This window comes from Littorina saxatilis, linkage group LG1 (genome assembly GCF_037325665.1).
Source record: "Littorina saxatilis isolate snail1 linkage group LG1, US_GU_Lsax_2.0, whole genome shotgun sequence".
Lineage (NCBI taxonomy): Eukaryota > Metazoa > Mollusca > Gastropoda > Littorinimorpha > Littorinidae > Littorina > Littorina saxatilis.
The window spans coordinates 12,278,787-12,299,721 of NC_090245.1; the positions used below are offsets into that span (position 1 = coordinate 12,278,787).

Below are 20,935 nucleotides of genomic sequence, written 5' to 3' on the forward strand. Positions count from 1 at the left end.
GTGTGTGTGTGTGTGTGTGTGTGCTTGCATGCCTGTATGTGTGTGCAAAATAAGTGAGTCAGTGTGTGTGTGTGTGTGACAGTGGTGGAGTGAAAATCGATTCTCTTGACTATCTAACTTTCAGTCCGAGTGACAGAACTACAATTCCGACTCAGTGTTGCTGGAGCGAGTACACAGAGCTAGCTACAAAACGTGGACTTGTATAGAATGTTTTTTCAACTACAGAAATTAGACTTAGTAGACAATGTGTGAGTTTACGCATGCGCATGAGTGGGGATTTGTGTGAGAGAGAGAGAGAGAGAGAGAGAGAGAGAATTTGAATTTTTGAATTGAATTTGAATTGAAATTTATTTTACGAGGGTGACAGAATAAGCAATGCATACATGCTTCTTTTCATCCGGCCCTCGCCCATTGAGGGGTAACAAACAAGAAGAAATAAAAGATAAGTTTAACAATAGTACAAATGACATATTTACCATAATTAACATGTCAAGCAACCAATAAGACATTTTAAGATGCATTAGGATTCTTTAGCAATGCTTGAAAATCCTATATAACAGGGAAATATGTGTTTGTAAAAAAAAGAGAGAGAGAGAGAGGGGTATTACTTAGTCTCAACCTTGAAGGTCAAACAGAACTTTTGTAGATTTCTTTATAGCGAAGAACTGATGATACAGACACTTTTTTAGCTTGGTATCCTCCCCAAATAAAAGGGAAATATCGATTACCAGAAGATAGGTGATAAACTCTGGGCACTTTATTCTCTGGAACAAAGACAGTTTAATTTGACAGATAGAAAAAAAGCACGTACAAAGTGGCAAACTCACTATCCACAAACATAAAAATATCACTGCACGCAAAAAAAAAAGAATGAAAACTTCACTTCTGATCATTGATAATGATATCAGCATTGACACAAAATGTAACACAACCACACTGCTGGCCAACACAACACACATGTTACAACAGTTTTTATTGGTTTCAGTCAGTCTCCACACATGTGATTCTTCTCCAAATGAGAAAGTCTTGTTGCAGAGTGGTTTAAACAGTGGTCAATTTCTCATAAGATTTTGTCAAATATTTATAGCAGGACACAAGAGAAGATGAAATTACAGACCAACTGACCCGGACAATCACTGAGTTTATGCCAGGCATCTAATTTTGACACCCATTAAAACCCATCATCATTTAAATTACCTTACTTACAAACTGACCAATACCCACAGTTCCAACTTTCATTTCAGTTTCATCCAACCCTGATCCCTCCCCTCTCTCCAAACACACACACACACACACACACACACACTCACACACTCACACACACACACACACACACACACACACACACACACTCTAAACAGTCACAAAAAACACACAAAGCAGATGCAAAGGGAGGTAACCACACTCCAATTGAACTCTGGTATAAAAATGTCATCACCCTCCCAACTTCAACCCATCCCCAAGCAAAAAAATCCCAAATTTTGCTGAAAGAGCAGGTGCTACAACTGGGTGGACTTTGGCTTCAGTTTTGAGGTGAGAATGCTTTCCCTGCTTTTTACGTCACCCTGTTTTCTCTTCACTGCTGCTATCTTGGCTTCTTCCATTTCTTTGGTCAGCATCACAATTCGCTTCTGTCAAAACAGAAAAAAGAAATATGACAATAACCAAAAATTTTCAGTATTTTACCAGCAAAACTCTCACAATACAAGAAATACAATTTGAAAACATAACAGTTAATATTTAATTTATTCAGGGTGTTTTTTTCTGAACATATTTAACGTACGATAACCACAATGTTTTAGACTCAATTGAACTGGTTGACATAGTAGTGTGTTCGGAGTCTAAGATTTTGTACTTATGGAGAAACACCTGTTTGGAAAATGACTGTATAGAAGGCGACAAAGACACATCAAAATGGTGTAATGAAATGGAGAAGAAGAAGAAATTATTTAAAGGAAACAGATTATGTGTAATATCAACATTCACCCTTACTTTGTAGACAAACTTGTACAGATTTCATTCAATGTACATAAAACAACTCACGGGGGGAAATGAACAAAGTACATAACAAAATAAACACATTATTTAACAATGATCAAGCACATCACCAGTTATTGTACTAATATATGTTTAGAGACCTGTGAGGATGTGAAGAATTATCGGTGGGTCAACAAATAGTCCAACACACACTCAAGCATGCCAACTCACTGTCAGATTATAGTTCATTTCCTTCCTCTCAAGTTGTTGCTTGGTCAAAGGTGTTGGTCGGCCATCTGTAAAAAAGTTTCCAGTTCACTTTAAAGTTCCACGAAAATAATTACAATGGGATGTAAGGAGTCACATTCCGGTATGCTTCTAGCAAGTTTTCAACTATAATGCCGACAGGATTGAGGATATAATTAATATAGAATTATAGAAGTAGACTTTACAAAGTTCTTACATCCATAAGGCTGACATTTCTGCTAAAATTATGCAGAATTCAGCAGCCTACTTAACATTATAGTTAACTTTCAAGGCACTTTATACTTTCATTAGTTCTAACTTGTGACCAATAAACTCAACAACCAAAAAAACCAATTCCTCAGAGGCAGTCTCTCCGCACCCACATTATCCATTTAAATACACTAAAAATGTCATGGCAATTTAAAAGAAGAAGGACCGACAAGAATAAGAAAGAGAAGAAGAAAAACAAATACAAATGAACAAAAGCATTCAGATTCAAGTGGGTTTATTACAATAAACAAGGGAAAGGAATGCTTTCTATGAAGTCATGAAAATGTGCTGAGTTTAGTAAGCACTTTTTTTTTGGTCACTGTCACACACATGTATGAATGACATTTAACCCTTAGGCTGGTTGTCGCGACATATGTCGCGCTACTTTACGTATACTGTCACCTGGTTGTCACGACATATGTCGCGCTACTGGCTCAGTCTGTTTGGTCGGTTCCGATTACCTTCCATGGATGCGAAAACCTATATGACCGTTTTTTGTTCTTTTTCTCTCTGTTAATTCACCAGTGGCTATGTAACATGTGTTACAGAATTGCACCAGTGTAAGGGTTAAAGCATCAACTATTACACAGCTCACCAAGGTATGTGAAATCAGGCAGCTCCAAAAGAGGTCTGAGTCTGTTGTAGTTGTCTTCTTTTGGGAATTTCCTGCACCACAGAAATGACCCAAAGAACATGATTTCAAAACAAAAGCATACATGATTTATTGATACACAACTGCAAGGAAAGTAAAAATAGCAGATCATTTAGGCTTATCTGTTACACACAAAAAAAGCATTTTAAGTCATATATATATAGCATTCTGTTTTGCGTGCTTGTTTGTGTAAATATTCTGTGATTGCGTGCTTATCAATTGACCAATGAATTATCTTAAATAAACATTTACAACACTTCTCTTGACTCACAGTGTTTGTCAGTTTCCTGTCAAAGCGCGGTGCCTTAGTTTAACTTCATTTTAAATCATTGAGAGATGGTGTAAAACTGGCGACTAAAAACAATTAAAAAGGACGCTGGACATTTTTCAGGTCACTAGTGGAAGGTTTTACCGGTACTACTTTTCTTCGAAAACCTCGGAAAAAAACCCAAAACCTCTGAAAAAACCCAAAACCTCAGAAAATCTTAATAGAAATTGGACAAATTCATCCTTAGATCGTGTTTTGTTGACATGCTTGATTGAAATCATAACTTAAATCTGCAACTTTCACCGTTCATGGCTTTGTTTTCATGTTCGTGTGAGGATTTACGAAGGAGCGGAAGTGATTGAAGGAAGTAAACTCTAAGGCACAAAAACACTGAAAACAGACGATGTGAGCGTATTGTTGTTTTCATTTATGATTTGAACATGGTTTTCAACAGAAAAAAGATAATCTTTTGTTTCATCACTGATGAAAGTTATCCATTTACATGCGCGAGCGTGTATGTATCCATGTGTGAATGACGTCATCAATACTTGTGTGCTTTATGATAACAAGAGTTACCTCCCTTGCATTGAAATTGTTACATCGACTTCATCAAACATCCGGCTCTTAACACAAAAATAAGGGTGCATGTAGCATGAATCAGGCATGACTTCTCACAGGCATGTCCAATACTTCACTTTGAAGATAGATTTAGTTAGTTTAGAGGGGGTTTACAGGTGTTTTCGAAGAAAATAAATACCCGGTTTTACTGTATTTTCTAACCGAGTTGCACCAATGTAGAACTCTTCGATCATTAGACAACATCAAAATACTAATTACATTGGTACCTGCGAAGTGTTTAGGTTAAACAAACAAAAAACACAAAAACACACACACACACAGACAGACACACACACACAGTGAGGCTGATGGGGTCTATGTCGACCAAAAGAGTGGGATTCCCTGTAGGCGGACTTCCTGTAGGGGGATTCCCTGTATACAGGGAATCCCACAAGTGGGAGTTCCTGTAGAGAAGAAGGATACCGCTCGATCTCGTGCCAAGCGCGTGACTGCCGTAAACCGATTTGAGTTACCTTAGCATTACTTCCCCTTCCACACTATGGCCGTTCCACAGAAAATCTGTTAGAAAACGCAGCTAAAATTACTCGTAATAACGACATACTGCACACGAATTCAAGAATTATAACAGATTTTCTGTTTTCTATCCTTTTTGGTATATTTCTTAAAAAGTTCGAGTATGGTTTGCAATTTTGACTGAAGAAAAGTTTAAATCGATAACTAAATGACAGAAAACGCAGCTAAAATTACTCGTAATAACAACATACTGCACACGAATTCAAGAATTCTGTCATTTAGTTATCGATTTAAACTTTTCTTCAGTCAAAATTGCAAACCATACTCGAACTTTTTAAGAAATATATACAGGGTGACACGAAAAAAACAGATCCCACCAAAAGTTTAATATTTTCTGAAATAATCAGCCGATTCTTTTATTTTTTCAGGTGAGCCAAGCTGAAATGATGTTCTAACAGCCCACCAAGTTTGAGCTTCAAGATGTCATGGACAACGGAGCATAAGACATTTATAGTCGAGGCCTATTTTCGCCGGCGAACAGATTTGCTCGGGCTGCGCACAACAGACTCTCTGACTGAATCAATATTCCTCGGTGTCCTTGCTGATTTAGGGATAAGTTCAGAGACCATGGGACTGTCAATAACCTCAATAGTAAAAACCCTAACAGGGGATCCCACTCTGGTCGACCTAAATCAGCAAGGACACCGAGGAATATTGATTCAGTCAGAGAGTCTGTTGTGCGCAGCCCGAGCAAATCTGTTCGCCGGCGAAAATAGGCCTCGACTATAAATGTCTTATGCTCCGTTGTCCATGACATCTTGAAGCTCAAACTTGGTGGGCTGTTAGAACATCATTTCAGCTTGGCTCACCTGAAAAAATAAAAGAATCGGCTGATTATTTCAGAAAATATTAAACTTTTGGTGGGATCTGTTTTTTTCGTGTCACCCTGTATATACCAAAAAGGATAGAAAAACATCAAATTCTACCGATGTCGCTAAGCATCACGTGACTTTCAGCAAGATCGGCGAAACGCTTACAGGAACTCCCACCTGTAGGATTTCCCCTACAGGATGTCCCCCTACAGGAAATCCCACTCTTTTTGTCGACATAGACCCATCAGCCACAGTGAGGGGTGGGGGTGTGGAGTAAGATTTGACATACTCTAAGCCCCATTTTCTCAGCACTGGTTCCTTTGTTCTTTTGCCGCAAAGTTCATGGGTAGTGCTAACTGCTCTGCTGATTGTTTTCACTGGCAAACCTGAAACTGAAAATTCACAAAACATAGCTGCAGGTATAGTACGTATAGTAGACAGCAGGAACTGGTACTACTACTACTCTAGTGAAACAGAACGTACATGACGGAATCACACACACACACACACATGTATACACAGTCACACACACACGCACACACATATACACACACACACACACACACACACACACACACACACACACACACACTAACGCATGCTATTCAAAAGTAACGCATGCATTTCTAAACTGAGACTGAAGTATTCACCTCTGAGAAGTTGAGCAGAACACCTTGAACACGCCATGTTGTCTCTGGATATATAGTCTAACAACCGGAGCGAAACAAAATAGCCTGCTTTGGGAGTCCATGCACACAGAAAAACGGGTAAATGAATAACACTTGGAAAGAAAAACAAAAATATTTGTTAAACGCATCTACTCACATTGCGCAACTCATGACCATGAGAACTCAGTCTGAAAGTAAAACGTTGATATCAGTGTGTTCCTGTAAAAAGACGAAACAAAAAACGTAAAGCCAAACGTGAAAGGCGTTCATTGATATGACCAACCTTAAATGGGATAAACTGACTTTTATATACAAAATTCGTATACCGTAAGCCAACATGACACACTCATATAATACATTTCTGTATTTTATTTAGAGTTTAGATACATCAAATGGATTATGACAATTCACACAATGATACCTCCCTAGCAGACGAATTTTGTAAGCAACAACACTGGAAGGCGCGTCCGTAAACTCTTTCAATCACAGGTAATTAAAATCTGTATTTTTGAATGCGCATTATGCAGCAGGTTAAAGCTTCATTGAAGATCATCACATCAGTTACTCTGGCAGCCAGTTGTATCGTTAGCAAGCATAACAGACAGACATTTCAATCTGAAGCACTGCTAGGCTGACTCACACGTGTGTTATCGCTGCAACCTTGATGATCAAACATTACCTTAAAAGGGAATATACAGGTCTGCAACAAAATCTCATTGCTGAATGAGGTCATATATATAGTTTTTAGCATGGTGCTTTGGCATTACAAGTTGAAGCAACTCGGGTGAAACCGCCCATCAGTCTTGCTCAAGTTCAACTGGTGTACATGCATGCATGGGGCAAGAAAGTTATCACAGTCAGTGTACAAGCGGAGTGATGGTAAAATCGTTCAACTCCTGAGTAGTGAGTGGACTTCATTGTGCACATGGGTGAATTTTCTTCTTTTGCATTCTTGATTTTGAATACATATGAAAACAGGAAAATTGTTTTTGTGTGCGTGTGCTTTTGCTTTTTTTGTGTGTGTTTGTTGTTGTTGTTGTTGTTGTTGTATATGTCTATATATCATTATATGGCACATATAATGCAGAGCAACAGCAGACCTGCAATAGGCAGTCAGGTAACTTAGTTGTTTCACTCAATCGATCACTGAGTTTACTTCACATGTTGTGATAATATCTAATTTCTCCGTTTTGAATGGTTTCAACAAGAATATATAAGAGCATATAACAATTACAGAAACTCTGGAGAAAAACAGATGGAAGTGAGAATAAATACAAATAAAAAGGCAAGTTAAAAAGCCAGTAGGGAGGCAAATAACTTAACCCTTACACTGGTGCAATTCTGTAACACATGTTACACAGCCACTGGTGAATTAACAGAGAGAAAAATAAAGAAAAACGGTCATATAGGTTTTCGCATCCATGGGAGGTAATTGGAACCGACCAAACAGACTGAAACAGTAGCGCAACATATGTCGTGACAACCAGGTGACAGTATCCGTAAAGTAGCGCGACACATGCCGCGACGACCAGCCTAAGGGTTAATAAGTAAAATAATAACCAAGAGGACCATTTTATGCATGTCTTTTGCTTTTCTTTATCTGTACTGTAGATGACACAATGGCTTCAGAGGCAAAACCCTGGGAGGTTCTGCCAGAGCACATTCTGGTCACTGTGTTTTCCTACCTGACCCCCCTGGATCGACTACAGGCAGCGCTCACCTGCAAAACCTGGAGCACCTGTCTGCAGCATCCTCGCCTGTGGCGCCGTTTTGTCTGCAAGTTTCTGCTTCCTGTGCATGGAAAGGTTGGTAAATGTGGAGAGAGAGTTCTAGATCTTATGCTCGTAATACTGTAATAGTGGCTGTGTTTGTAGGTGACTCATATGAGACACACATGCATGCTTGTAAAGCTCATCGTTTGTGTCTCTGCAGAGAGATCAGCAGGTTATATATATATACATGTATATCTAAAATCGATTATTCCTAGATCCTCTTTGTGATTTGGGGCACCACTGGAATATTCAAATAAATAAAATAACATAAATCAGTATCGTAAATTACTAGTTAAGTTATTTCTTGCCTAATCATTTGCAGGAGAAACTCACATGAGAGAGCGCCAGCGCGCGTTTAGTCACGGGATAATCAGTGTGGTAACGCATACATGTGTGACAATTAGAGCTCGTGTGTTTTTGGTCCTTTTCACGGTTATAAACCCTTTCTCAGTTAATAGACAAAAGTTCAACAGAAAATGTCCTGTATTAAGAGGTGTCCTTTCATTTGAGGGGCCCGGTAGCTCAGTTGGTAGAGCACTGGACTTGTGATCGGAAGGTCGCAGGTTCGAATTCGGGCCGGGACGGACACGTGTCAACTTTATGTGTAGACCTAGAGATGGAAGCCAGGTCCCACCCCCGTGTCACCACAATGGCACGTAAAAGATCTGGGTCATTCTGCCATAAGTGCAGGTGGTTGAATACACCTAAACACGCAAACACCTGGGTAGCGCGACTCCGTTGCTGCGCTAGCTTTCCACTGGGAGGAAGCGACCCGAATTTCCCAGCGATGGGACAATAAAGTAATGAAAATGAAAAAAATGAAAAAAATGAAACATGCATGTACTTTTCTGCTTATGTTGTTTGTGTCCCAGTGTATGTTTGGTTACTGGATGCTAATGGAATTTTAATTGTCTCAAGGTGCTGGTGCCAGTGGAAGAACATGTTCATCGTATAAAGGCTTTGGTGATTGAAGTTAACCAAAGAGACAAAGAAAATTGCAAGAATGCTTGCGAAGTAAGTAAATCTTTTCGTGTGCAATCCTTTGCCCTTTACTTTGTGTGTGAATATCAACAATATAGTCTTCTTGCCAAAGATGACATTACATGCACTGTCAATAAAACTACTTCTCTGCCGATGGAGAGTAGTTGGAGTGAAAGTTGGACAGTGACAGAAACTGAGGAAGGTCTGTGAGGGGACGGAGGTGGGTAGCTAGATGGGGGGGGGGGGGGGGGGGGGGGGTGTTGCTTGGGGGTATGAGAGAGGTAGTGCGAATTATGCTGAGAGAAAATGAGAGAAGGTTGCCGCCAGTGTAAGCTACAATAGATGAATTCCAAAAATAACTCTGTCAGGTTTTTATGGGTTGTGAAAGAGTGAATGCCCTTGCCTTTTACTCTGACAAACATGGGAGGGGCCAATCACTAGCGAGGGGACACAGGAATAGAAGCGTGTGTAAAGTTATTTGTCAGAGCAAAAACAAAAGTATTCACTATTTCACAATACACATACAAACCTGGAGGAGTTATTTCCAAAAATCTTCTATACTTTCAGCGTTGTAGTGCTTATACGGAGCGACACCCCAATGTCTTTTCATTCTTACTCCTGCTGAAACTGAACTTTATGATTTTGTTGATGGATATGATTTCAGGCACTAAACATCCTTGCCAAGAACAAAGAACGCATGCTGTGCTCCTTGACCGTGAATTTTGTGGGTGAGAATCCTCTGTTCTACGCAGGCCAGGAATTCATTGCGGAACTCAAACTTCTCTTTGGCACATTTGGGGATGAACCTGAGCCGTTCAGCCAGTTGACCCATGTGGATTTAAGTGGTCTGGACATTGCTTTAGACGACTCTTTGTTAGACATTTTGTCAGACAACCACCCAGGGCTGGAGTACCTGAACATTCAGAACAAGAGTCTTATTTGCAAGGTATCACCAAGCGGCCTTCTTCAGCTGGTATCAAAATGTAAAAGATTGAAAGGTCTATGTGTTTTCCAGCTGAGTTTGACAAACGATGTTTTGACCGAGATTGCTGATCAGGAGGCACCATGTCTGCAGTATTTGTCTATTCTGTATCGACGGGAGGCGAAATACACAACAGATCTTCATTCATCTGAAGCTTGGTCTCGGCTGGTGAAGAAAATCCCCACTCTTCGGGTATCGCTTGGTTTTGACCACACTTGCCCACTCGACCGAATCTGTGAAGCAATGAAGCCTGAAATACCTGTTACCGAGTTGCGCCTGGAAACTTTCACACGCGTTTTTGATGAAGTGAACCTTGCCACAAACTGTTACCACAAGACACTGGAGAAAATGGTGCTACAGACTGGAAACTCTGAAGAGCTGGAACAAGCTCTGCTGCACATGGCCGAGAATTGTGAGCGACTTAACTCCTTATTTGTGTACTGTGTGTTGAGTGAGAGTGTCATCAGTCAAATCCTGGAGCTTCGCCCACAGATCAGGACTTCTGGAGCCTACATTCTCAAGTCGAGGATGCAGGAGTGGCCTTGGGTGGTAGGGGCGGAGACTGTTGAAGAAGCAGAAGACAGACTCGACGGTCGCAAATAGTGTGTGGCTATAGTGTGTCATTTTGAGGAAACAATATAAGATGTTTGGTGGCTTGTTGACTGACCAGCTTTTTCGTTGGTCCGAGGGGAGCATATCGAAAGATTAATTAAAAGGTGATATGCTCCCCAAGGACCAACAAAAAATGCTGGTATGACAACAAGTCACCAAACATCTTTTTTGTCATCATTTTGGAAGAGCAAAAGTATGCACAATAATTGATGAGGATCCCTTTTCTGAAAGCAGTTTTTAGAATGCTTGTGTGTGACATCAAATGTAACCTGTTCGCAGCTTTTCTTCCTGTCTAAATATGTACAGAGCTGCCATCATATTTGCGAGTACAGTTAGTTTTTGGTATGTGCCTTTTCTTTTAAGTGATTGAAGACTTTCTGTTGTGCATTTTGCGATTACAGAGATAAGTTACAAATTGACCATGAGTCGCCGCGGTAATTATCAACATTGATTGGGTCTTTGAGAGTGAATATGCTTTAAATCGCTGTCCTCAAAAACACGTACCCAAAGCCGCAATGGTTCCACACATCAAATAAATAGCCTGGTTGGCTTTTTCTTTAACAATCCATGTTTCACCTGAAACTTCAACCCACTCACCACCTCCATTTGTCACATATGAACAGTGGTTTTTTGTTAACCAGCTGGTTATGAATGAAAACTCTGAAAATGATGACAAGCTTGAGGGTTTGATATGCTGATGTTAAAGTCTGAGGATATATTGATGTCATGTTAAAAAGATTGTTAAAGAAAAGAGACTTTTTTATTTTTCAAGGATAATGGTACATGTACTTTTTGTTGTTTATTGTTTTAGGTTCATATAAGTGATATTTTAAGTACATGTACTTATAGAAGGTCGGAGACTAGTTTCGGTCAGTTCTGATGGGCTCTCACATTTCAGTGTTTATGGCTCACAGCTAGAATTTTCGAGGAAACGATGAGGATAATGAGGAAACGAATTAGTATTGAACCCAGGTAATATTGTGTTTGCAGACTGCTTACAAAAACACAATGTTTTTCAGATTGTTTGAAAATCAGATTTTTTTAATTTTTTTTATTGAAGAATGTGAAACAAATAAGGCAGAGCATTATTAAAAGATCTGATAAAGAAAGGTAAGTAAGCACTCTAAATGCATGCAAGATCTGTAATAAAGACAGTGAGAGTTATGTGGAACCAGTGACCTGGCACCTGAGAGAATAACAAGCATTGAAAGTCGCTTTCCAGGAGACCGATTCAGCATAACTCGATTCAGCATAACTCGCACTGTCTCTATCGCACATGTCGTATACATTTAGAGAGCTTACTTCCCTTTCTTTATCAGATTTTATGAAGAAGACAGACATGGATATAGCTATATCAGACTTTATTTTCAATGCTCACATTCTACTGGGAATAAAATAATGTTTAAAAAAATAAAATGTATTATTGTTTATGCATTTTTTTATTTTTTTATTTTATTTTTTTTACATTTAGTCAAATTTTGACTAAATGTTTTAACATAGAGGGGGAATCGAGACGAGGGTCGTGGTGTATGTGTGTGTGTGTGTCTGTGTCTGTGCGTGTGTAGAGCGATTCAGAGTAAACTACCGGACCGATCTTTATGAAATTTTACATGAGAGTTCCTGGGTATGATATCCCCAGACGTATTTTTCATTTTTTGGATAAATGTCTTTGATGACATCAGTTTCACTCCGATTTGCACAAGCGGCGGACTACGGTCATTGTGAAAAAATGCAGTGCGTTTAGTTTCATTCTGTGAGTTCCACAGCTTGACTAAATGTAGTAATTTTGCCTTACACGACTTGTTCCTTTTCTTTTTAATGAGAACCAGGTTTCTTACTTATGAAGAAGCACCTGTTTCGATAATGTCTAGCACAGGCACTGTGAAGAAGGTGACAAAGACACAGCATTGATCAAAATTGAGTAACAATTTTTGGACTTCTCACTGAAGCTGAGATTAGATCAAAAACAAGTCGCGTAAGGCGAAATTACTACATTTAGTCAAGCTGTGGAACTCACAGAATGAAACTGAACGCACTGCATTTTTTCACAATGACCGTAGTCCACCGCTAGTGCAAAAGGCAGTGAAAGTGATGAGCCTGTTTAGCGCGGTAGCAGTTGCGCTGTGCTGCATAGCACGCTTTACTGTACCTCTCTTCGTTTTAACTTTCTGAGCCTGTTTTTAATCCAAACATATCATATCTATATATTTTTGGAATCAGGAACCGACAAGGAATAAGATGAAATTGTTTTTAAATCGATTTCGGAAATTTAATTTTGATCATAATTTTAATCTTTTTAATTTTCAGAGCTTGTTTTTAATCCAAATATAACATATTTATATGTTTTTGGAATCAGGAAATGATGTAAAATAAGATGAGCGTAAATTTGGATCGTTTTATAAAAAATAATTTTAATTACATTAATTTTCAGATTTTTAATGACCAAAGTCATTAATTAATTGTTAAGCCTCCATGCTGAAATGCAATGCCGAAGTCCGGCCTTCGTCGAAGATTACTTGGCCAAAATTTCAAACAATTTGATTGAAAAATGAAGGTGTGACAGTGCCGCCTCAACTTTTACAAAAAGCCGGATATGACGTCATCAAAGACATTTATCGAAAAAATGAAAAATACGTCTGGGGATCTCATACCCAGGAACTCTCATGTAAAATTTCATAAAGATCGGTCCAGTAGTTTACTCTGAATCGCTCTACACACACACACGCACAGACACACACACACACACACACACACACACCACGACCCTCATCTCGATTCCCCCTCTATGTTAAAACATTTAGTCAAAACTTGACTAAATGTAAAAAGTATGTGTAATGTCAACATTCTCCCTAATTTTGTTGACAAACTTTTACAGCTTTTATTCAATGAACACACACTCAAGCATGCCAACTCACAGTAAGTTTATAGTTAATTTTCTTTCTCTCAAGTTGCTGCTTGGTCAAATGTGTTGGTCGGCCATCTGTAAAAGTGTTTCCAGTACACTTTAAAGTTCTACCAAAAGAATTACAGTTGGATGTAATTCCAGTTTGCACACCTTCCACTGCAATGCCGACAAGGGTAACGGATGTAATTTTAACATGATACAATATTATAGAAGTAGATAATTCACAAAAGTGCTGGCATCCATACGGCTACAAACAAGTTCCAACATAAGGCTGACATTTCTGCCAAATAATGCAGAAATCCAGCAGCCTACTATAGCTGTCACAGACCCAAATACAATTTGGAATACAATGAGCGAGGGGACGTAAAAAGGCTGCGAAGCCTATACTCATTGTCCCTATACTACCTATGCATGTATACCTACACCGATAGTTAACTTTCAGGGCACTTGGTAAGTAGGCCGGTATAATCAATTGTTTTTTCAAATTCTTCATACAATGATTTTTTTTTATCTGCACTCTTCTTCTTCTTCTTCTTCTGCGTTCAATATTTATGGTCGTCATATCGTCAGGTCGGTGGCTGACACTCTAAAACAATGATTTTGAAATTGAAATTGATTCAAATAAAGAGAAGTGTAGTTTTTTTTTATTTATAATGTTGAAAATTGTTGCAAGTCTTTGAAACAGACTATAGTTTTTGAAAAAAGACTTAAGTGTATTTCTAGAGTTATGAACAATTTTGTATGATGCTAGATAGGGTTTTCCCGAATTTACGTATGAAAGAACCCATTAAATTTGTCATTATCTGCTACAATTGGCCTATATGAGCCAATGTCAAAAGGTGCTGTGGGTACGCTAGGTATTTTATAAGTTCTGTAACTATTTACTGAATGTACACTCAGATGGAACTTTTGGTTTTTCTGAGAGATTAATGAATAAAGATGATCGCAGAGAAAAACCAAAGACTAACTATAAACAGTTAAAATTCTGCTCCTCATTCATTACGCAAATTAGTGCTTTTTAGGGACGTATTTTGACAAGGTGTTTGAGTACTCTCGATAGGTTTAGAAAAAATGCTAATAAGCTTTTTTTCTGGGCAGTTGGATTTAAACCAAATGATTGCATGAACCCCAATACATAGTTCTGTGTGTTTTTCTTCCCATTTGTCCGTTTTTTAAAGAAATTATTAAAGTTTGAAAATTGCGTGTCTAGCGTGACTCTTTGCGTCACAAAAACTCAAACTTTAAAAAAGCTTCCAAAAAATGTTGTTGTTCAACTAGATACACAAAAGAACCAGTTTTGAACAAAAACTGTCGGTAAAAAGGAAAAACAATGAAAATAACCACTATATTTTGAAGTTTGGTACCATTTCTGGCTAATTTAAGCTTTGTCGTCACAATGTCACACTAGACACTTTTTTAGCAAATTTCCTTTTTTTTCCACAAAATTTTTAATTTCTTTCTTTTTTTTGGCTAGCAGTCAGAAGCAAATCAAATGACTGCTTCATAATCACAGTTTTTGAAAAGAAGAAATAAAAAGGAATTGTCATTATTGTGTGACAGAACAATTTGTCGTCACAGGTCACACTAGACACACGACGTCATTTGTCCATCCAAACAAAATTTATGTAATTAAAACCACTGTTTTAGAAGATTGATTACGTGCTTTAATTATCGACAAATGCTTGTTCTTCATCACTCTCTTGAGATGACCAGGAAGAAATAATAATGGGCCAGAATTCCCAATCATCTAGGCCGTTTTCTGAACTTCGCGCACGGCGCGCTAGTGTTAAGACCGCGGCCCAAAAAACACAGTCCGGTGCCCAGCGATGCTCGGAATACAAGAAAAGGATGAAAAAAACCCGACCAGGAGTATGCTGCCTACCTGGATAGACAGAACGTATTGAGCAAGGCTTGGAGGGAACACCGGACCGACGAGCGGAGAGCATAATGGATCGCGAGAAAGCAAGACATCGTAAACAGTTGAGCAGGTAATTTACAAATCTGTAGAATCTTCTGTCAAGTCTCCATCTAATCCAGAGTCGAATTAAAAATTGAGTATGCGAATTTGATTACCTTTCAGTGTACAGACTGTAACGAGGACACTCACACACACACACACACACACACACGCACGCACGCACGCACGCACGCACGCACGCACGCACGCACCCATGCACACACGCATGCAAGCACTCACACACACAAGCAAGCACGCACACACACGCACGCACCGATGCACGCATGCATTCAAGCGCGCAAAATGTGTCAGATTTTGGTAGGTTTAGGAATGTGTTTATGTAAAATTCTTTTTAAAGAAATAAACCGGGAAAAAAAACTACCCAATGTTTTGCGCTAAAACCCGTCTCCGGGTTAATGATTTTCAGTTTAAACCGTTTGCTGCAGACCTGCCGTTTCACACCGAGATTATCATTGCATGGACAATTAAAGAACTACAAATATGAGGATACCGATACTCAACATTACAACTCATAATGTGCGGTGTGTGTGTGTATGTGTGTGTGTGTGTGTGTGTGTGTGTGTGTGTGTGTGTGTGTGTGTCCCAGGGCTCGCGCGAAGAAAGAAAAAAAGAAAAACAGCTCTCCGCTAACTGCAGCAAAAAGGAAGAAAACGGCTATTAAAAACATAATTCGTAAAGCGGAGACACCTGCAGACAGGCAGAAGAAGAAAACCAAAGAAAATGCTAAGTTTCGGCAGTGCAAAAGAAGATCTTCCATGACAGATAAACAGAAGAGGGAATTGAACAAAATAAGAATGGACAGATACCACAGAAAACAAGAAAAAGACAATCTGACGAATCTCGCAAGACCAGTGAGCTTTTTGAAGTCAGTAAAAATGGCATTTAATGCCATTTCCAGGAAGCGGGACAAAGAGTCTCTTCAGAAACAAAATTTCATTAAAACGTTACTCAAGCGACAAGCAGTACATCAAGACAGTTGTAGAACTCTCAAGCAACTGTACGTGCGTAAACGTCCGACAGACACAAAAGTGGAGAAATTCTACGACAGGGAATCAATCGATGTGCCTGGAAAGCGTACAGTGTCAAAAGTGTCAATGATCCAGAAGAAAGTTCTGACCAAGAAAGTGGAGGACTTGTTTGAAATATTCAAATCTGAAAATCCGTTGTACAAAATATCTCTGACCCCTTTTGCACGGAGGCGCCCAAAACACATCCTGCTGTCTACCAATCGGACTTTTCTGCAGTGCCTCTGTGAGACATGCACCAACACAATGTTGAAAGTTGACAAGCTAAACCAGCACTAGTACTTGTCTGCGATAACTTATTTAATCCGCTTTTATGGAATAACCAATATTTTGTTTATGATGGAAATGTACTGTATTTTGAAGATTGGACAAGAAAGGGTCTTGTTAGCGTATATGATGTTTTACATAGAAAAGAGTTTGTTTCCTATCAGTTCATTTGTGATGTTTTATGAAAATCCCCACAGAGAATTTTGAAATATAACATGGTTCGTGCTGTTGTTGTAAATGTTATTAATAAGATGATGCACGGAAAGGAAGAAATTGATTTGATGGATATCCCCTCTTATCGTGGTAAGAAAGTACACAACGCACAACAGTTTAGAAAATAATTAGTAAGCATGAAACTTGTTGAACCGTGTGCAATTGGATTTTGGAGGAGGAAATTTAATTATGAAATTGACAAGAAAGATTGGCTGATGAGTTTTGAATCGGTTAAAGAGACAAGGCTACGAGTATTACAATGGAAATTACTTCACAATATTTACCCAACAAATATTATGTTATGTAAAATGAAAGTTGTGGAAGACAATATTTGTTCACACTGTAGTAATAGCATTGACTATATAGAACACTTTTTTTCTTTGGCCCAGTGGTACTTGAGTTTTGGAAATAAATTGAATTGTATATTTGGGTACAGTTGGATAAACAGATAAAGTTAACTGTGCATGAAATCATGTTTGGAGTTAAAAATCGAAAAATGCATGCAGCTCTGTTGAAAGAATTAAACTGTATAATTTTGGTTGCTAAAATGTGCACAAGTATTTATGAGAAAACCAAGGCTTCAATGCCTCTTTTTATATTTAGTCAAGTTATGACTAAATGTTTTAACATCGAGGGGGGAATCGAGACGAGGGTCGTGGTGTATGTGCGTGTGTGTGTGTGTGTGTACACGTGTGTGTAGAGCGATTCAGACTAAACTACTGGACCGATCTTTATGAAATTTGACATGAGAGTTCCTGGGTATGATATCCCCATACGTTTTTTTCATTTTTTTGATAAATGTCTTTGATGACGTCATATCCGGCTTTTCGTGAAAGTTGAGGCGGCATTGTCACGCCCTCATTTTTCAACCAAATTGGTTGAAATTTTGGTCAAGTAATCTTCGACGAAGCCCGGACTTCGGTATTGCATTTCAGCTTGGTGGCTTAAAAATTAATTAATGACTTTGGTCATTAAAAATCTGAAAATTGTAAAAAAAAATAAACATTTATAAAACGATCCAAATTTACGTTTATCTTATTCTCCATCATTTGCTGATTCCAAAAACATATAAATATGTTATATTTGGATTAAAAACAAGCTCTGAAAATTAAATATATAAAAATTATTATCAAAATTAAATTGTCCAAATCAATTTAAAAACACTTTCATCTTATTCCTTGTCGGTTCCTGATTCCAAAAACATATAGATATGATATGTTTGGATTAAAAACACGCTCAGAAAGTTAAAACAAATAGAGGTACAGAAAAGCGTGCTATCCTTCTTAGCGCAACTACTACCCCGCTCTTCTTGTCAATTTCACTGCCTTTGCCATGAGCGGTGGACTGACGATGCTACGAGTATACGGTCTTGCTGAAAAATAGCATTGCGTTCAATTTCATTCTGTGAGTTCGACAGCTACTTGACTAAATGTTGTATTTTCGCCTTTACGCGACTTGTTGTTATCTTCAAAAGGCAACTGCAGATCAGAAATATTTATTTTTGATTAAAAAGTTCCAAGACAAATATTTAGTAACTTTTTTTAAATAAAAACAATTGTAAATGTTACCTCCACCATCATTACCCCCCTGACCCCCCCCCCCCTTTTTCACTCTCTCTCTCTTTCCCTCTCTCTCTCTCTCTCTCTCTCCTCTCTCTCTCTCTCTGTCTCTCTAAAGATGTCTTTATAATGAATTGTCAGAATGTATTCCAAATGAGTGTGGTCAATTATGTATCTATACATCCGTAGATGCCTTTCATTTGTTTCATGAATTTTAATACTATAGACTTTTTGAGTGGTAAATGTTGAAGGATGAAAGAAAATATATTGTGAGTGGACGGATGCATGTTATTCATTAAAAGCCCCACAATGATGTGCTTGGCAACAAATAAAACAAGTCGCGTAAGGCGAAAATACAATATTTAGTCAAGTAGCTGCCATTTTTCAGCAAGAGCGTATACTCGTAGCATCGTCAGTCCACCGCTAATGGCAAAGGCAGTGAAATTGACAAGAAGAGCGGGGTAGTAGTTGCACTAAGAAGGATAGGACGCTTTTCTGTATGTCTATTTGTTTTAATTTTCAGAGCTTGTTGTTAATCCAAATATAATATATTTATATGTTTTTGAAATCAGGAACCGACAAGGAATAAGATGAAAGTGTTTTTAAATTGATTTGGACAATTTAATTTTGATAATAATTTTTATATATTTAATTTTCAGAGCTTGTTTTTAATCTGAATATAACATATTTATATGTTTTTGGAATCAGCAAATGATGGAGAATAAGATAAACGTAAATTTGGATCGTTTTATAAATGTTTATTTTTTTTTACAATTTTCAGATTTTTAATGACCAAAGTCATTAATTAATTTTTAAGCCACCAAGCTGAAATGCAATACCGAAGTCCGGGCTTCGTCGAAGATTACTTGACCAAAATTTCAACCAATTTGGTTGAAATATGAGGGCGTGACAGTGCTGCCTCAACTTTCACGAAAAGCCGGATATGACGTCATCAAAGACATTTATCAAACAAATGAAAAAAACGTATGGGGATTTCAAAACTTGACTAAATGTAAAAAAGAAATAAAAAAAAAGACTCCAACATTACAAACCTTAAAGGCACAGTAAGCCTCCCGTAAACCATCACAGATACTGTCAGGCTTTTACACACAGTACAAACACCCTTCCATGTGAACGCTCACTAAACGGGAACATCCCTGGTGCCCTACGTAAAGAGCGAGCAATTTTTACAGAATTAATTTTGCGGATTGTCTCAGAGACAATCGGACCGTGGTGCGTTTTGGCGCTAGACCTAACATTTAAAATCTAAATAATAAATTGACAGCTTGTTACACAAACATTCTTAAATCATAAAAGAATTCTTTTTTCATCAAGACAAGATCAGTACAATTCGAAGTTTTTAAAGTTTGAAAAAAAAAAGCCCGGAAGCAGGGTCACGCAAGGTCGTGGTTCTCGTAGCAGACGACGGTTTATGCCTATCGCCGATTCCTCTAAACAGTCAAAAGCCATCGCTAGAGTTCTTGTGAACCACAGCCGTTTGTTTCGTGCATAGTCAGATAAGCTCACATCGAGTCGCATTCAAATTACTAACTGACGACTACATTGTGAAAAAGGGAAACTGGATCACACGGTTCACGATGGCTCAAACCACGCAAAAATAAATTCTTTGAAAATTGCTCGCTCTTTACGGAGGGCACCTAGGATGTTCTCAAGCGGTGAGTGTTTAAATGAAAGGGTGTTTGTACTGTGTGTAAAAGCCCGACAGTATCTGTGATGGTTTACGGGAGGCTTACTGTGTCTTTAACATTTGACCAGAGTCAACTAGTCTTTCGTCATGTCAGGGCGTTTTCTTGTCCTGGGAATATATTTCATGACCCCACTGTGACCTTGAAATGTGACGCAGGTCTTCCATATTTGTATCATCTATGGGGGACATCAAACCCTGGAAATGTGGAAGTTTCAAAGATGTAGCCCTCAAAACATTCAAAACAATGATACTTTTTACTTTTTGTTCACCTTAGACGGCCTGCTATGACCTTGATATTTGACAAGGGAGAATCAAACTCGCATCATATTTTGATATCATCAAAACATAGAAGTATGGGAAGTTTAAACGCTTTCGCTACAAAGCATTTTGAGAAAATTCCAAATTATTCCCTTTTTGACCCGAAGACAATCCCACCGTGACCTTGACATTTGACAAAGGTCACCCATATTTATATCATGTGTGTAGGCTATCAAACTCTGGAAATTTGTGAAGTTTCAAAGATGTAGCCCCAAAAACATAAAAAAACAATGATACATTTTTTTCTCCTCATTAAGACAGACCTGCTATGACCTTGCTATTTCACAAGAGTAAACCAAATTGAGCATCAGGATTGGATATTATCTCAACAAAGAAGTGTGTGACGTTTAAAAGCTGTTGCTTTAAAACTTTTCGAGAAAATACCAATTTATCACTTTCTGACCCAATACGACCCCGCCGTGACCTTGAAATGTGACGAAGGTCAACTACTCTCTCACCATGTCTGGAGGTCATACAATCATACAAGTATGTGAAGTTTCAAAGCTTTGACTTCAACAATATCTGAGAAAACCTCAAATTAAAGAACTTTTGTATGGAGCACATACCGTT

At 38.3% G+C, this 20,935-nt stretch overlaps 2 protein-coding genes across 3 annotated transcripts; one reads left to right on the forward strand and one right to left on the reverse strand.

The window, feature by feature from the left end:
* Window positions 1-956: 956 nt before the first annotated feature.
* Window positions 957-6,150, reverse strand: LOC138961779 (large ribosomal subunit protein mL52-like). 2 transcript variants are annotated; one of them, XM_070333454.1, is made up of 5 exons: window positions 6,028-6,150; window positions 5,667-5,769; window positions 3,089-3,159; window positions 2,209-2,273; window positions 957-1,631 (listed from the first exon to the last, which is right to left on the reverse strand). In XM_070333454.1, the coding sequence occupies exons 1-5, from the start codon at window positions 6,062-6,064 to the stop codon at window positions 1,500-1,502; spliced, it is 408 nt and encodes a 135-aa protein (XP_070189555.1). In that variant the 5' UTR covers window positions 6,065-6,150; the 3' UTR covers window positions 957-1,499. The 2 variants fall into 2 exon arrangements, with proteins under 2 accessions (XP_070189555.1, XP_070189563.1); XM_070333462.1 differs by having other exon boundaries at window positions 5,667-5,763; window positions 6,028-6,084.
* Window positions 6,151-6,684: 534 nt separating this feature from the next.
* LOC138961769 (F-box/LRR-repeat protein 8-like) lies at window positions 6,685-12,020 on the forward strand. The gene is made up of 4 exons (XM_070333443.1): window positions 6,685-6,974; window positions 7,657-7,850; window positions 8,736-8,831; window positions 9,463-12,020. The coding sequence occupies exons 1-4, from the start codon at window positions 6,971-6,973 to the stop codon at window positions 10,381-10,383; spliced, it is 1,215 nt and encodes a 404-aa protein (XP_070189544.1). The 5' UTR covers window positions 6,685-6,970; the 3' UTR covers window positions 10,384-12,020.
* The last annotated feature ends 8,915 nt before the right edge of the window (window positions 12,021-20,935 follow it).

Bases quoted from the DNA above. Each gene is read 5' to 3' on its own strand.
- LOC138961779 (XM_070333454.1), bottom strand. From the start codon at position 6,064: ATGGCGTGTTCAAGGTGTTCTGCTCAACTTCTCAGAG. The intron at 5,770-6,027 runs GTGAATACTTCA...GTGAATTTTCAG, and splicing joins TTCTGCTCAACTTCTCAGAG to TTTCAGGTTTGCCAGTGAAA. The intron at 3,160-5,666 runs GTATGTCAAATC...TCTGTGGTGCAG, and splicing joins CTGAGAAAATGGGGCTTAGA to GAAATTCCCAAAAGAAGACA.
- LOC138961769 (XM_070333443.1), top strand. The intron at 7,851-8,735 runs GTTGGTAAATGT...AATTGTCTCAAG, and splicing joins TGCTTCCTGTGCATGGAAAG to GTGCTGGTGCCAGTGGAAGA. The intron at 8,832-9,462 runs GTAAGTAAATCT...ATATGATTTCAG, and splicing joins ATTGCAAGAATGCTTGCGAA to GCACTAAACATCCTTGCCAA.